This window comes from Lithobates pipiens, unplaced genomic scaffold (assembly GCF_037356315.1).
Source record: "Lithobates pipiens isolate NorthernLeopardFrog02 unplaced genomic scaffold, aLitPip1_a1.2 Scaffold_19, whole genome shotgun sequence".
NCBI lineage: Eukaryota > Metazoa > Chordata > Amphibia > Anura > Ranidae > Lithobates > Lithobates pipiens.
In genome coordinates, this window is record NW_027507764.1 from 26,950,317 (window position 1) to 26,964,035 (window position 13,719).

A 13,719-nucleotide genomic window follows, 5' to 3' on the forward strand; every position below is an offset into this window, starting at 1 on the left:
CGCCAAACCTCATAAAATGAATAGGTACGATGCCCTGCGGGTGTAGAAAGGCGACTCGGTGTACATCTTGCAGCATGTATGCGTTCCTTGATCATCCGATCGAGGATGAATACTGCTGTGCAAAATGTAAGCACATCGTTTCCCTGGAAGCCCAGGTTCTGAATCTGGGGAAGCAACTGTCAGCACCGAGAAGACCCTCCATACTAAAAGGAGAGCCAGGAACGTACACGGCCGGTGCCAGCAGGGGCCAGCACAGAGGCGGTTGGAGACAAAGAGGTGCAGGCACTAGAAAGAGTAGATGGGTGACGGTCAGGAAGGGTAGAGGTGGAAATGCCAGGGAGGCCGATCCAGGGCTGGAGCATCCCAATTAGTACGCTCCATTGAGTGACATTGGTGTAATCAGTCAGGGACCAGCACTGCTGGAGCTGAGGGACTCTCCTAGCTGCTGGGGGAAGAACTCCTCTAGTGAGAGTGGGGGGGAAGCAAGGGGAAAAGAGACAGATTCTGGTGGTAGGGGACTCTGTGAGAAGGACGGAGAGGGCAATCTGTAACAAAGACCAGAAGCGCTGAACTGTATGATGTTTTCTACCGGGCGCTTGGGTTCGGCACATCATGGATCTGGTGGACAGAATACTGGGAGGGGCTGGGGAATTCCCAACTGTCATGGTGCATGATGACATCAATGACACATTCAGAGGCAAATGAAGTGTCCTAAAGAACAATTTTAGGGACTATCGAGGGAAATAACCTCCAAGGTAGTATTCTCAGGGGGAGCTGCAATGTGCAAATAGTGGTGAAAATATAATCATCATCATAATAAAAAATGTAAAATATGTACATCAATTGTACATTTTATTATGATTATATATAGGGGGTTTCACCACTATTTGCACATTGCAGCTCTGAAATATTTCTTACCTTTTGCAGAGAGGGTGACACCATCACTACTATGTTCTAATAAACTGGTTGATTTGCATCCCTGATATCATTATTATTATTATTATTGTATGCAGGGGTTTCACCATTATTTGCACATTGAAGCTCTGCAATGTCTCAAAATATTTTTGCAGAGGAGGTGACACCATCACTACTATATTGCAATACATTGTTTGATTTGCACTGGATATTCATGTATAGATTTTACCATTGCACTTAAAAGTCCATTTGTAGAATTATATAGAGGAAGCTGCATTTTTTTGCCTTTTTATTGGTAAATGGAGGCCAGAACATACTGATCACCATTGTATGCCATGAATAAACCTCCACTTTCTGACATGCTGGCCACACTCACAGGTAGCGCACCACATTAGCGCCTTCACTTTTACCTCAAGCACCACCATAGCAACCCCCCCCCCCCCCCCAAAAAAAAATGTCTGGAGCCGACCCAAGTTTTTTCTCTATCGTATCTCCTTAACATTTGGTAGTCATATCCCACAAAATTCTAAGAACTCCTTTTTTTTTTTTAATCTCATGGAGGAAAAGTGAGGAATAACATATATAGCATACAATCGTTTCATAAACACATAGCACATACACTGCATATATCATTGGAGGAAAATTTGCTTATGAAATAGTTTTATCATTTGCCGATAACAAAAAAAAAAAAAATCTGGTCACCTTACTATAAGTACACTATAAGTAGCAGGGCCTATCACTGTCACACTTTCTACAAAACTGAAGCCTTTCCAGCAGGGGAGGGGTTATATCTGGAAGAGGACTTCCTGTATTTTTCTTGCCAGCGTCCAATCACCTGTAAGTGGTGCATAACCATGATGATAGTAAGGGTTACTAAGCTGCTCTGTGGCTTTTGTTTTACTCCAAAAATAGATTTTACAGGAAAGGCAAAAATGTAATTTTGACTGCATTTTTTTTTTTTAGGTTGGTGTTTAGGGTCTCTTTTTATTTTAAATATTCATACTAAAGATAGTTCTAAAAATACATTTTCATTTTTTTTCACAGCTAGTCAGAATGAGCACAAACAACATCTGCTCAAGAAAACTGAAAATCTAGTGGAACATAGACCCCCAGGAACTACTAAGGAACCACAAGAATTCTACTTGAATGAGCGTTATGTTAATCTTATTGTTGTTTCCACCGATGAGTTCAGGGAACGTCCCCAAAATGAGCTAAAACAGACTGGAGCAAAACATGAGGAATGCTTGAAGAAGATGAAAACTGGACTGGAGCACATTTTCCCGAACAAGCTGTTCCGACGGAACCACAAGTCACAGTGTGTACCACATGCAGTAATGGTGAGTGGAGTGCCAGGAATAGGAAAGACCACACTGGTGCAGAAATTTGTCTATGACTGGGTGACCGGAAAACACTACCAGAGATTCGCTTTTGTCTTCTTCTTCAGATTTCGGGACCTTAATAGACTGGGAGAGGTCAGCTTGGAGGACATGATTCTTCATCAATATCCATATCTGGAGAATCAGATTGGAAGTATTTTAGAACACCCGGAGAGACTTCTGTTTCTATTTGATGGCTTAGATGAAAGTATTCATCAAATGGATTTCAGAAGAAGTAAACTGTCCAATTCTAAAGTGAAAGAAAATCTTGGTGAGATTGTGGTCAGTTTGGTAAGGCAGCGTTTGCTTAAGGATTGCTCCATAATGATAACCAGCCGCCCAACCAAACTGACATCAGTAGATACTGATGTTTTCCAGAGAATAGCGGAGATCATGGGATTTCTCTATGGAGACAGACTGATCTACTTTAAAAAACACTTTGGAAATGAGGAATTGTCAGAAAAGGCTTTTCAGTATGTGCACGAGAATGACACGCTGTACACTTACTGTTATATCCCATCATACTGCTGGATCATCTGTACGGTGTTATCAATGTGCTTCAGAGACCAACCTACAATCAATGATCAGATGATGACATCATTACCCAAAACAGTGACACAGCTCTTTGTGACGTTTGTCTCCAACATTCTGGCCAATAACAGCCAGACTGAAGAAGGTGCCCGGGAACTGCTGACCTCTATTGGTTGGATGGCAGAAGACGGAGTCATGAACCACATGCTTGTATTTGATAAACGTCATCTGGAATCATTCAGTGTGAGAAATGACAATCATCTCTCTTCATGTTTCTTGATGGAATCTGGTCAGCCTCCTGAGTTGGATTACACCTTCTTACATCTCACTCTTCAGGAGTTTTTTGCTGCTTTAGTTCATTTTATTAATTATTCTCCTGATAATTTACAGAAATCTCTTAATTGTGACTCTTACAAAGATGGCCGTGCTGAAATATTTCTCCAATTCCTATGCGGTCTCTCAGACTCTTCTACTAGATCAATGTTAAAATCTCATGTGGGAGAATTGTCCACTCAGGCTGCCAGACATGTCATCAGCTGGATTAAAGAGAAGATTGAAAAACGACAAACCAACACATCCGAAGAAGAGAAGAGGGCCCTTCTAAATATATTCCACTGTCTCAAAGAGAGCCGGAACAAGGATCTGGCTTTACAATGCTTAGGGTCCAGAACACGTTTTGAGTTGTCTGATGTTCCCCTCAATCCTATAGACTGCTCCGTGTTGTCTTTTATCCTTGAATCCTCTGAGAAGATAGAAGAATTGTCTCTAAATAAATGCAGAATTTCAGCTGAAGGAGTAAGAAAACTTTTACCGGCTCTACACGGCATCAAGGAATTGAGGTACAAATTGAAATATGAGTTATTTATCTAACTTGAATTTGAGAGTTCTGCATAAATGATTAATCATTGGGAATACTGAAACACATTTGTTGGAAAATGTATTAACCATTTTACTGCCACAAAAGTAAACAGTTTGTGCTGCCAAGGACATAGTAGTTACAAGTCTATATGGGTATTAATCTGTGCTCTGTGGGAAATTCTCTACAACCTGTAGACTGATACAATTTAAATATCTGAATACCAGATAGCAAAAACGTTATACCACAAAAAGCTGTACTGTCCCTTTAAAATAAAAAAGTGCTCAAGAGCATATCAAAAAACAACTACCACGCATCAAAGGAATAAATTATCCACAATTACAAACCAAACCTAAAAGTGCTTCAGTGAAATTAATTCATAATTTTTATAAAATGCATAAAATCCATGTATAAAGTACTATCATGCATATATCATGGAAAAAGCCCACCAAACTTCATAAAAGTTCATAAATTCTCAATTGGTCTGGTGCTGTGAAACTTCTGTCCAAGATCAACGCTGGGCAACCACCACTGCCAGAACTAGCCTTTTATCAAATGTATCAACCTCCAGATTATAAGAGGCGTCGCTCCACTTAGGATCACAGCAGCAGTCCAGCTTGCACTCCTCAGCTCTCTCCTGGACCTCAGGAATCCAGAAGGTCTTCCCCATGCCAGGCTCAGTCACTCAGACAACAAACCACGAATCCATGAGCCAATATTGCCATACAAATTGTGAATACCTATACAGTTAATAAAACAATGACCGGTTGTCTACATGCATTTAAAAATAGTCTTGCTGCTCATGCCACAGCATGCTCAATGATGTCATGCATTGACTCTGCCCAATGCATTTCTTGGCAAAATACATCTTTAAGGACAAGGAGCCATGCATGACATCTGATATACAGTATAAAGCAGCAGTCCACAGTAGCTACAGGGATGTGAGAGCTAAAAAAACAAAAAAGTATGGCACGCATAAAAACACTTAACAGAACTGTTGTCAGAGTATTGATATAATGCGCTGGAAGCTTCTAGGATTCAGAGGATACTTTAGTTTCATTGAGGAATATCAGAACATGTCTTTACATCCTGAGAAACAGGAACACAAACAAGTACACACAGAGGATAAACAGTATTTCCTCTCATATCATAGAATACATGAACTATACACTATAATACTACACCGCCATCTCAAAAAAGTGGTTGGCTCCTCCGGTCGTGGACCCCCCAGTATCCAGGTTAAACAAAGTAACCACAATCCCGGTAGAGGGGACTCCTGCCTTTATGGACCCCACGGACAGGACGGACGAGGCAGTGGCCCGTTCCTTGTTTATGGTTGTGGGGTCAGCAATGCGACCAGTACTGGCATCCGCACTTGTGTCGCAGACACTTACTGAGTGGGCAAAACCTTTGCACCACAAATTGGGGGAGCAACAGGCTTCACCTGTGTGTGTGGAACTAGCAGACCAGTAAGTGCAAGGCCTTAAGTACGTTTGTGATGCGACCTTGGATACCCTCCCTCTGTTATCTAGGGCTTCAGTGTCAGCAGTGGTGCTGAGGTGCCTGATTTTGCTAAAATGCTGGTCGGCTGACCAGGCATCTAAAAAAGCCCTGACCGATTTACCCTTCCTTGGTGAGCGGCTCTTTGGAGCCTCATTGGATGACATTATTAAGAATGCCACGGGGGGCGTGGCTTAGCGGCGAATGTAGGAAGACGTGCTTACCTTGAGCTCCGCCGGCCATCCGTGATTCCATCCTTCCAGTCTGCCCTGAAACGCCGTTTTCGGGGCCCCTACCTCCTGCCACGCTAGGTGAAGCATCCCGGACCACCGCGGTACATCCCGGGACCCTCGCTGTGATGTCCAGACGCCATACCGGAGGGAAGGGGCTGACGGACCCCCCAGGCCAAGATGGCGCCGGTGCGCGGCGCGCAGCCAAAGACCAATACAAGGAAGCAGCACAGAAGCTCCTCTATGGCGGTAAATCATACAAGGATGCCCTGGCGGGCCAGCCCTCTCCTCAAGCTACCCCTGGAGGCTCTCCTGAGGCGGATGACACAGTTCCCTTGGAGGATGAGGATGGATTGTCTGCAGCATGGCAAACAGTGAGTACACCCAGGGACAGTGTTAGGCCTGAAACACAGACCATCCCCTCCCCAGCGCTGGAAAATGAGCCTACACTAAGGGACATATTCACTGCTGTCACCTCCTGTAATCACTCTATTGCAGCCCTCTCTGAGGACATTAAAGGGGTTAAAGCTGAAATAACGTTTGTCCGCCATGACATGCAAAAGCTCAGGGAGAGAACAGCTGCATTGGAAGGCAGACTGAGCACAGTAGAGGATGACCTGGCCCCCATGCAAAGGGATCTAAAATATAATTGCCATCTTACTGAACAGCACGCTATGCGACTTGATGAGATGGAAAATCGCATGAGACGCAATAATATTCGCGCTGTGGGGATTCCGGAACGTGTTGAGGGTAAAAACCCGGTAGACTTTATTGAAAATTGGTTGCTTGCCACCTTTGGTAAAGAAGCCTTGTCACCGCTTTTTGCAGTGGAACGTGCCCACCGGGTGCCGTCTCGCCCCCTACCTCCGGGCAATCGTCCCAGGCCCTTCTTGTTTAAACTCCTCAACTATAAAGACAGAGACACCATTCTTTCTAAAGCGCGGGGGTTGTCGGACAAGATGGAGATTGAGAATTCCAGGATTTCACTATTTCCGGATTTTTCAGCAGAGCTCCAGAAAAAGCGTGCAACATTTCTTGAAGTTAAGAGACGCCTTCGGGACCTTAACGTTCAATATGGAATGCTATATCCAGCCAGACTCAGAGTTACGGCACTGGGTTCAACGCACTTTTTTGATCGCCCCGCGGCGGCAGCACAGTGGCTTGACCAGGAGTACAACGCACTCAAAGCCGCCAAACTTCAAAGATCTCCTCCACGCTAACGGCACATTTCAACAGGCTGACTGGACTTCCACTTTTACAAGACCGGCAGAAGGCTGAGGTTTGTGGTTCCACTGTAACCCTACTAGAACTACAACATGTCTGCATATGTGAAACCCCGATTGTCATCTGGGAGAGTCCTCTCTGGGTGTTTCCATGGCCTTCCCCCAGCCCCCAAGTTTCGGATGGGGCCTATTATTCTGCTATTTTCCCCGTGTGTGAGCCCCATGGGCTTTAATACAGAAGATGCTACGGTTTTTTGCTGTTTAACTGTTTTTCTTTTCTTTTTCTTTTTGATTCATTTTTTCTCTCTCAGGATCGCAACGGACAAGGACTATTTTCCGACCTGTCTGCACCCATCTGGGCGCCTCTTCCTAGCTGCTACAGCTCCGGTCGGACTTTTTTCTCTCCAGTCTTGGGACATCTCAGGTGATGCGACTTCCCAGTCGCTAGTCACTGATAAATGTGTGTTAATTGCCTTTTTCCTCCCTGGTGGTTTACGACTGTTATTATGGTTACTCCTACTTGCACTTATGTTTTGTATTTCTGATGGCTAAGATTAGATTTCTTTCTTGGAATGTTAGGGGACTGGGCAGTCCGGTGAAGAGGCTGGCGGTGCTTAGGCACCTTAAAGATATGAAGGCTGACATTGTGTGTCTGCAGGAGACACATTTTGCTCCTGCTGGTACTCCTAGCCTGGGTTCTAGACAGTATATCCACCAATACCATTCCACATACTCTGCCTATGCAAGAGGAGTGAGTATCCTAATTAAACAGCATGCACGTTTCTCCTGCTCCCAACAGGTTATTGATCCGGGGGGGAGGTACATTTTTTTGCGGTGTAAGCTTGCTACTATACAATGCATTATTGCCAATGTTTATATCCCGCCGCCGTATTCGGCAGAGATTCTTAGGCGCTTAGCTGGGTTTATGGCACAGTTCCCTGGCATACCCCTGTTGGCGATGGGTGATTTTAACAACTATGTCAACGGTCTGTGGGATAAGATTCCAACTCCTCCGGTAGTCCCCTCACGCCCTAATGGCGATACTCCTTTTGCAGCTCTGTTAGCTGAACTCGGGCTGGTGGATGTCTGGCGGAAAGCCCACCCCCACTCCCGTTTATATTCCTGTTGCTCTCCAGCGTTTGGGAGCTTGTCCAGAATAGACCTGGGACTGGGAAACTCCGCCCTCCTCCCCCTAATTAGAGATTCTGGTTATGGGGTTAGACATATATCCGACCACTCTTCTTTGTGGATTGAGATGTCCCTATCTACTGACCACGCACCTAGGAGTTGGAAGCTTAACCCCTTTTGGCTTGCATTATTCCCGCAGCCTGACCCCATTACAAGTGCTCTTAAACTTTTCCTGCAGGACAATTTAGGCTCGGCAGCTATAGATGTAGTCTGGGATGCAACTAAGGCCTTCCTTAGGGGACAATTTATCACTACTATAACTGATATAAAACGGAACACTAAAGCTTGGGAAATGGAGGTCAGTAGAGCACTTAGAGAGTCGGAGCAGGCCTATGTTGACAACCCCTCGGAGGACACTAAGAGGGCTTGGTTGGGAGCGCAATCTATGTCTAGACAAGTAACTTTACAACTGGCAGAAAATAAAAGGTTTTTCCTCCAACAGACACACTTTGAGGAGGGGGAATCGACGGGCCATATGCTGGCTCTGCTGGCGAGGACCCAGGGTTCCGCGCCTATGACTCACTCACTGTGCGATTCGCAGGGAGTGACCCATTCGGACACCCCTGGGATCTTGCGGGTATTTCGATCCTTCTATGCAGACCTGTACTCCTCTAAGGTGCAGCCCGGTGATGGGGAGATTGGGGACTTTTTAAATGGGTGTGATATTCCATGCCTGTCTGCGTCGGACGGAGAGCTGTTGAACGCCCCCTTAACGGAGGAGGAATTGGCTTCTGCACTGGAACACTCTCATAATAACAAAGCTCCGGGGGCGGATGGTCTCCCGTCCGAGGTATACAAGCGTTATGCTGGGGTTCTTTTGCCAACCCTTTTAAAAGTGTTTAACAACGCCTTAGAGACGGGGGTCCTACCTGCCTCTATGAATGAAGCAATCATAATTGTACTTCTGAAACCGGGTAAGGTAGCAACATCACCGGACGCATATAGGCCAATCTCCTTGCTCACGACAGACGTTAAACTATTAGCTCGGGTCTTGGCAACGAGATTATCTCTGGTAATACACAAACTGATCCATAGGGATCAATCAGGATTCATTCCATCACGTTCCACTGCCCTAAATATTCGCCGTTTATTCTTGAACCTACAGGTTCCTGTGGATAACCCCGGTAATCAGGCCATCCTCTCGCTGGACGCGGCTAAGGCCTTTGATAGTGTTGAGTGGCCTTATCTGTGGAAAGTGATGGAGCGGATGGGGCTGGGCAGCACATTTATTAGTTGGGTCTGACTGTTATATGCCAAGCCTACGGCTAGAATCAGAGCTAATGCGGAGCTCTCCGACCCATTCGTGCTGCACAGAGGCACGAGACAGGGGTGCCCTCTGTCGCCCCTGCTCTTTGCCATGGCGCTTGAACCACTTGCAGCCAGAATGAGATCGGCTCAGGATATTGTGGGTTTCTGCAGGCCCACTGGAATGGATGTGGTATCGCTCTACGCTGATGACACGCTTATATACCTGGGGGACACCCAGGGCTCCCTTACGGCCACCATGAACCTGATTACCCTATTTGGTACATTGTCAGGTTTTAAGATTAACTGGGACAAATCTGTACTGATGCCCTTGTCCCCTCTAACGGCTCCCTTACCCCCTTGTGCAAACATGATTCAGACGGTTACATCCTTTAAGTATCTGGGGGTGCAGATATCCCCCGAGGTGACGGAATATGCCAAACTGAATCTTATGCCATTGTTACTTAAGTTCAGAGATAAATGTAAGATCTGGTGTAAACTACCGTTATCGGTGGTGGGCAGGGTAAACCTCATTAAAATGGTGTGGGCCCCGCAGCTGCTCTATATTTGTCATAACTCCCCGACCTGGATCCCGAAACGTTGGTTCGATAAAATTGACTCTCAGTTTAGGGAATTAATATGGTGTAGAAAGACGGCCAGACTTAGTTTACTTACCTTGCAATATAATAAGGACGAAGGGGGGTTGGCACTTCCACACGCTAGGATGTATTTTTTTTGCTTCGCAGCTCCAGCACATGGGTGGGTGGGGGTTGGATGACCCATTGGACCCGATCCGAAGGATACTGGCTGACACGGTCGCCTCGGACACAGCATTGTCTAGATTGGAGGCAGGCTTCCCTCATATGGACAGGGGTTCCCCGACTGTTATACTGCTGAATACACTGTGGTCTCATGTTAAAAAACTGCTACGAATACGTGGCTTTTTTGCCCTCACCCCTATTTGGCGGAACGCTAATTATGGTGAACTTTTTAAGCTCAAGGGATTTGGTAACTGGAGTGGGAGTGGTCTTCAGTATCTCTCGCAACTGTATAGTGGACGGGTACTGAAGTCCTTTATGGAAATACAAGCGGAGTTTGACATCCCTCGTAGGGATTTCTTTAAATATTTACAGTTACGTCATGCGTTGCAGACACAGGCACGGAGTGTGCAGCTCTCCCTAACAGACCATCCTGTGGTGAAGGAGATATTTATGCAGATTGACCGTAAAGGCATGATCTCTAGGGGGTATGCTATGCTTCTTGACGCGGTGCAGGACCCGGCACGTCTTCCATGTCGGCAGAGGTGGGAGGCGGACCTGGGGCCCATGGACGCGGAGACCTGGAACCTCTGCTTGTCCTCCGCTCCGTTGGTGTCGGTATCGGCCTCCCATAGGCTCTCCCACCTATATTTACTACATAGGACCTATAGAACTCCAGTTAAACTGCACAGTTGGGGTGTTAGAGGGTCTCCCCTTTGCCCTAAATGTATGCGGGACCATGGGGATCTTATGCACATGTTCTGGAGGTGCCCGAAACTAAAACGATATTGGGCGGGAATTTTTGACACTATATCCTCAGTGTTCTCTGTTGGTATCCCGCGGTGTCCGTTGGTCTGCCTGCTGGGGGCCCTGGATGAGGAATCATTGACACCCTCGGCCCATACAGCCATTATCAGGTTACTATATGTAGCTAGAAAATTGATAGCGAGACTATGGATGACCCACAGGGTTCCCACCAGGCAGCAATGGATAGAACAGGTGAACCAGATGCTGATCAGAGAAAAGATAACATACCAACACAGAAACGCACCGCACAAATTTAATGCCATGTGGGGGGGGTGGCTTGAGGTCCCGGGACTAGCTCCCCACCAACTTATACAGGACAGACTTTTACAGGGTTAACTGAAGGTCCTAGGACCGGTATATGGAGGTACATAAATGGGCATGTTTCCAGGATGGGTCTAACTCTATGTCTCTCCCTTATCCGGTAATTGTACGGGGTGTAGGGAGACACCAATGGGACTGTGTACTGGGCTGTGGGCCGTAGTATATATGTAAGGTACCTATGCGGCTGTTTCTTGATGCGGAGTGGTCTATGAGAGAACGATACTTTTGTTATTACTTTTGGTTCCTTTTTTCTTTTTCCTTATCTCCTTTCTTCTTTATTTTTTGGTTTTATTGATATTTTCCATGTCTCAACAGTTTTCAAACCGAACCTATTTGTATTTCTATATTTTCTGTATACTTTTGGATGTAAAAACCAATGCTACTGTAAGACTGTACTTTACTCCTATGTTTGGTTTGTACCATAAGTGCTTTACAATAAAAACTTATTTGATTTAAAAAAAAAAAGAATGCCACAGGTGGTAAGGGTACCTTACTCCCACAGGCCAGGAAGGCTAAGGAGCCACGCCATAGGCAAGGGTCCTCATTTTCCGCTCAAACAGCTTTTTCATCCGCCCGGCGCTTTGGCTAAACGTCCCCAGCCTGACAGAATGACCTCTGAAGGACAAAAATGTCCCTGGAACCGCAAGCCTGCGACCAAAAGTGCTACCGCATGAAGGTTTGCCCCTGCCCGCAACATGGGTGGGGGGTCACCTTCGGGAGTTTGCAGCCCGGTGGGCCTCTTGGTTGTCCAACCAATGGGTCCGCGGACTGATTTCCTCTGGCTACAAGATAGAGTTCCTCTCTTGGCCACCAAACAGATTCTTTCCCTCCAGAATACGCTCACTCCCGGCTCACCGGGAGGCCCTAATGGGGGTGGTAAGGGACCTCCTGAGTCACGGGGTGATGGTACCTGTTCCGGGGCCGGAACGATTCCAGGGGTTCTACTCCAATCTGTTTGTAGTCTCCAAAAAGGAAGGGGTACATCCAATCTTGGACCTAAAATCCCTCAATTGCTTTGTAAAAGTGCAGAGGTTCAGAATGGAATAAGTTCCCTCAGTAGTCGCTACACTCCATCAAGGGGACTCCCTGACGTCTTTGGACAGACTACGGCACCCGAAGTTTCTGCGATTTGCAGTTGGGGAAGCCAACTACCAGATTGTGGCTCTCCCTTTTGGCTTTGCATCACCCCCCCCCCCCCCCGAGTCTTTACCAAGGCATTGGCTCCAATTTTGGCATTGCTGCGACAACACAGGATTGCGATCATAGGCTACCTAGACGATCTCCTCCTGAGAGCATCTTCCGTCTCAGAATTAGAGGAGGATGTGGCTATCACCATGCAGACCCTGCAGGAATTTGGGTGGCTGTTGAACCTAAAAAAGTCGGTGATCGTACCAACTCAGCGCTTGGAGTACCAAGGCTTACTGCTGGACTCCATGGAAGCAAGAGTTTTTCTCCCTTCAGACAAGCTGCAGACTCTGCAGAAACTGTTGATGAACCGCAGGTGGTCATTACTACGCTTCTGCATGCGAGTCCTGGGACTCGTGATGGCCTCCTTCAAGGCAGTATCGTATGGCCAGTTTCACACCAGAGTCTTGAATGAATGAAATACTTGGATAGCGCACAATGCGAACTGAATCACCTCTAGGCGCAGAGTCTTGCAGAAGGAGATTTTGATGAAATGGGACAAATCTACGTTATCCCTGGATCGGCAGATTCAGGTAAGCCAGTCAGTCAGGGACTCCCTGCTATGGTGGCTGAGATCCCCTGTACTTCGGTCCGGGAAGTCATTCCTACCTCCGTTGTGATCACTGTCCAATTCAGATGCCAGCTTGACCTGCTGGGGTTGAGTACCGGGAGTACAGTCAACCCAGGACCTCTGGTCAGAGGAGGAATTCAAGTTGCCAATCAATGTGCTCCAGCTATGAGCGATCAGACTATGTCTCTCCACATGGTCAATAAGACTTTGAGGGCGTCCGATCAGGATCCAATCAGACAATGCCACAGCAGTGGCATATGTCAATCATCAAGGAGGAACAAGAAGCTCGGCCGCCGCATGGGAGGTCGCTCACATCCTTCAGTAGGCAAAGGGGGGCGAGCGAGCGCCCCCCCTCCTGAGCCGTACCAGGCCGCGTGCCCTCAACATGGGGGGTGCCTTGGGGAAGGGGGGGCCGCGCGGCCCCCCCCACCCCAAAGCACCTTGTCCCCATGTTGATGAGGACAAGGGCCTCTTCCCGACAACCCTGGCCGTTGGTTGTCGGGGTCTGCGGGCGGGGGGCTTATCGGAATCCGGGAGCCCCCTTTAATAAGGGGGCCCCCGGATACCGGCCCCCCACCCTATGTGAATGAGTATGGGGTACAATGTACCCCTACCCATTCACCTGTAAAATAAAAGTACCCAAAAAAAACACAACACACGAGATAAAATATTTTATTGCACAGCTCCGGGGGTCTTCCTTCTTCGGGGGTCTTGTCCCCTCTTCGGTTCTTCTGCCGGGCCACCGCGCCTTCTTAAAGCTCTTTTAGAGGCGGTGGCCCGGTCTTCTGTCGCCGCTGTCGCCGTCGTCGCTGCCTTCCATTGTTGTTGTTGTTGTTCTTCTTCTTCTCCAGGAGATGTTGACACGACGCTCTCTCCGGCCGGAATGCCAGAGCCGCGCTGCGCGGCCACTTATATAGTGACAATGGGGCGGTGTCACATGGTATGTCACATGGGTTGGTCACATGGGTTGATGTCACATGGGGACTATGACATCGTAAGGGGGCGGGGTCACC

The 13,719-nt window shown here is 47.2% G+C and overlaps 1 protein-coding gene across 5 annotated transcripts in view; it reads left to right on the top strand.

The window, feature by feature from the left end:
• LOC143995854 (NACHT, LRR and PYD domains-containing protein 3-like) overlaps positions 1–13,719 on the top strand; it is a 180,914-nt gene that overhangs the window by 56,468 nt on the left and 110,727 nt on the right. For all 5 annotated transcript variants that reach the window (XM_077490582.1, XM_077490581.1, XM_077490583.1 and 2 more), the window contains exon 6: positions 1,960–3,661. In XM_077490582.1, coding sequence (XP_077346708.1) covers positions 1,960–3,661 — 1,702 coding nt within the window. The remainder of the gene's footprint in view (positions 1–1,959; positions 3,662–13,719) is intronic.